General features: G+C 43.4%; 1 protein-coding gene across 1 annotated transcript; it reads right to left on the bottom strand.

Moving 5' to 3' along the window:
* Positions 1 to 1,631: 1,631 nt before the first annotated feature.
* LOC146985245 (uncharacterized) lies at positions 1,632 to 3,253 on the bottom strand. Its single transcript, XM_085783031.1, has 4 exons — positions 3,139 to 3,253; positions 2,943 to 3,053; positions 2,244 to 2,284; positions 1,632 to 1,764 (listed from the first exon to the last, which is right to left on the bottom strand). The coding sequence occupies exons 1-4, from the start codon at positions 3,251 to 3,253 to the stop codon at positions 1,639 to 1,641; spliced, it is 393 nt and encodes a 130-aa protein (XP_085639157.1). The 3' UTR covers positions 1,632 to 1,638.
* Positions 3,254 to 4,068: the final 815 nt, after the last annotated feature.

The following is a 4,068-nucleotide window of genomic DNA, read 5'->3' as shown; positions in this document are numbered from 1 at the left end:
ATGACGAGGGCGGGACATGGCACCTGGAGAGCAGACTCTGTGAGCTCGGGCTGATTAAAATGATCCCATTCAGAGATATCCTGTGTTTTTCTTGAAACAATTTGATACTGTTGCCACTTTTGGATTCACTAAGACTTAGAACAATCGTTGTATATTATTTAGAGGATTTTTTTTCATATTTTGTTGTATAATGCAGGGAGGGATTAGCCCTCCTAGCCCATTGATACCAGCTGTCACAGATAATAATGATCAATCTCTCTCAACGTCAACCCTAGCTTTAAAGAGTTTCCCATCAACAGGAGCTCACACAGTTGTATGTCCTGATTGGCTCAACAAAATAATCTGATATTTCCTCAAAGACAAATGTATACAGATATCAGTGAAATAAATCTTTACTCAGCACCAACGTGTGAACACTGCAGAAGAAGATGAACTCCCAGACATCAGAGTTTCCTTTCATGTGAGTAAAAGGAAAAGTTACCGGGATTTATGTCATTTGTTTACAGAACTGACTCTTTCTTCATGAGGAAGTCTCAATCACAAAAACTGAAAAAAACCTTCATGGACTTCATATCAATAATTACCAATTAGTCAAAAACATCATGACTGGGTTTCCACGCTGTTACAGCTGTGAGTGTAACAGTGACCCAGTCCTGGTCTACACCCAGACAGTAGCTGCGTTTCCATTACAGATTTTCGCAAAATAAAAGCGATATTTCTGAAACTTCGAAAAAGTGCAATTGCTATTTGCGGGTGTTTCCATTGAAAGGTATTTTACGAATGAGCCGTAATGCGTCTTGCGTTTCTATGGTGACGGCACAGCGATCTCAGCTGCCTACAGCTGTTGCTGTTATTGTTTTTAACAAAGACAAAAACAGCGCTTGATTGCTGAAAGGCAAAGCCCGTGTGGCGCTGGCAGCGGCCACAAATAAGGACGCATTCACACGGGCCAGTTGTTCCGTGCTGAAGCTCTAATGCCCCCTCCCCTCTCCCCCGCTGGCCCACACTCACACCACCTCCAACCCAAGCTGCTCAAGCACGGCCTCCGTTGATGTAGAGGGACTATTTGTTTACCAACACGGCGGATGTGCGCTTTAACTTGACTGCAGAAAGAACGGAGCCTTTTAAACACCAGCGGTGATGAGGCGCTGACAACAATATAGGTGGTTGTGTGTCCACACACCCGTACTGGTTTATGTGACTTAAGGTGACATTTCGGCGCATGAGGCAGTGGGAGCGTGGATGCGAGCCAGTCTCCTTCAACCATGCACGGAAAAGGGGAATGATAGGAAAGGTTTTTCTAATTTATTGAGAAACAATGCCCAGGTCAGCAGCATGACAATAAACATGTGGTTCATTTGTCCCCTCAAGTTACATAAACCAACACAGCGTGGACACACACAACTCCGGTGACGCCGGTGACGTGTAGAAAAGCGAAAAAAGTGTTTCCATTACACTTTTGCGATACACGTTTGTATCGATACGTCTCAAAAACCACCTCATGAGAGCGCAAAAACTTTTTTGCGATATTTGAGAGGTTTTTTTTCGAAATGTAGGTGTTTCCATTACCAGTTTTTAATTTCGATATTTAGGTTTTGCGCATTTCAAGGGGTAATGGAAACGCACCTTCTGTCTGGTTTACTGAGAGTCTAAGTGAGTGAGTGTGGAGTAGATCTGGTCCTGGTCCCTGGAGGCTGGATCCAGGCTCTGGTAGGTGGAGTCTTCACATGTGGGGACTGGAGACACGTACTCATTGCTGATGCACTGAAGGAAAAAGAAACAACTTTATTGACCTCATGGTAAAAAACAAACAACACAGGCGTGTAGAAGCAGAAGTTGTGGTTTTGACGTGTTTGAATGATCTTCTCATGCACACAGAGAAGTGACATTGTGGTTTGTGACACTTATTAGTTTTTTTTTTTTTTTCATTTTACAGAAATAAAGAAATAATAATTATAAAGTTCAAAATAAAAGTATCACAACCTCCTGGATGATGAACACACTGAAGCTCTTAGGGTGGCTGCTAAGGGTGATGAGGCTGTCAGGGCCACAGCTAGCTGGTTAGCATGCTAACTTCTGCAGGACAATAGGGATGTTTTACCACCTAATTATGTTGCTGCCTTTACTGTAATGGAGCTTTAATGAGTTTGACCTCTTTGTTTAGCTCAGCGTCATTTTATGTATTGGTCTTGTCAGATAAAAGTCACAGTGAGAGTCAACAGAGACATTCTAGAGGAATTCACCTCCATGTTGGTGTGGTCCGTGTTTCCTCTCCACCTTGAACCTGTGGAACAGATTTCATGTTTTCATTGTTCACATTAGTTTTGATCCAGGATGTACCTAATCCAGGATTCGGTTTTGGATTCGGCCGAATTTTGCACTTTTTGATGGTTTCTGCTGAACCTTAGGACGTCGAGCGAACAGAACCCTGTGATTGCTCTACACACATTGTGGCCAATGTTTAGGGGAAAGTTTACGAATGCAGCAGGAAGTGAAAATGGAACTATAGTAAACAGAAAAAGTATTCTTTGGAAGGACTTAAAGACGATGGAAGGGAAGGCGATTCAAGTCAAGCTATATGTTCAGTTTGCAATTCTGATCTGTCTTGTGGTGGTAAAGACCCTAAACAATACACAATATCACTGCTGTTAAAACATTTGTGAATGAAGCACGAGGGAGCACGAGGTGTGCATGGCAGCAGAATCTGCAGGCAGCAACAGCAGCTGTCAGTGGTTGCACAGGGCCAGTCACAGATGTTGTGTACTGCATTTATAATGTGTTTACTGTATGGGCCGATAATGGGAATAGGACTTGATATTCGGTTTCGGATTCGGCTGAATCTTAAACAGCGGATTCGGTATTCAGCAGAACCCCAAAATTCAGGATTTGGTACATCTCTAGTTTTCATTGAAAGGTGCAGAGACAGTTGGAAGGTAACTCACCACAACAGTCCTTCATCTTCTGGTTGTAGAGCAGCAGCAGAACAACATCAACAGCCAACAGGACGACCACAACCAGCACAGAGACACACACAACCACAACCAGGAAGTAACCTGGACCAGAGGAAGAGGAGAAAAGATGGAAACTCTTCTCAGTACAGGAAACACAGTCAACTCAATCGTTGAACATGAAACTCACCTGGACGTTGTGGACCTGCAGGTGGTGAAGGGGCGGAGCCTCCTATGGTCTGTGGTGAAGTTGCTGATGGCAATGATGTGGACAAAGGACAAATCCTGGTGATCAGCTGCTTCATTAACATTAACATGATGAACAATCTATGTATCTATCTATCTATCTATCTATCTATCTATTGTTACAGCCCTATGTGTATTAGTGTTATGCTGTGTGTGTGTATGTGGTGCCTGTGTCTCTCTGTCTCCCTCTATGCAATCAGTCAGTACGTTTACATGCAGAGCTTAATCGAGCTATGCTCAAAATTCGATTTTGGCGTCAAGTCAGACTTCTGTCCTTGTCTCAATACACATGCAACTGAGAAAATCGAATAACTGGCGGGGTCCGCCCCCTCATGCGCCGTCACCCGTTGTTTCAGTGGGTTAATACGCCTCCTGTCCTGTTGACTTTTCTGTCACCTCCTAAAAACTATAATATATAATATAATAAGAATATAAACAACTTAGTAAGCTTAATAATAAATTCTCAACTGCAGTTCCCGACCAGACGCGCCAGTCTGGGCCGGATTCACTCTGAGAATAGGATACGGGCTTCCTTTTTTCCTCTCTCTCTCTCTATTTTTTTTATTTTAATAAAACACTGGTCGCGCTGTGTGAAATACATTGAATCTGCGCTGATGTTGGGTTTTTTTCTTTACTTTGCCGGTTCGGGCGGCTTCTCTGCTCCACTTGGTGCCGTCTCTACTGTTGTGGAGCAGCGCACATGCATTGTCCAGTTCTACTCCGACCAAGGTGTTTACATGACGGAGAAAATCTAATTCCAATCGCATTATCTGGGTGTCTTAATCGGAGTTCTCACCTCCGATTTCAGTCGGACTAAGGTGTTTACATGCACTTCAGTGGTCCAGTTCTAGTCGGATTAAGCCAATAATTCGTT

The sequence above is a fragment of the Trachurus japonicus genome, chromosome 7 (assembly GCF_045865225.1).
Source record: "Trachurus japonicus isolate A0001 chromosome 7, Traja_1.0".
Lineage (NCBI taxonomy): Eukaryota > Metazoa > Chordata > Actinopteri > Carangiformes > Carangidae > Trachurus > Trachurus japonicus.
This window is presented reverse-complemented; position numbering and strand designations above follow the sequence as displayed.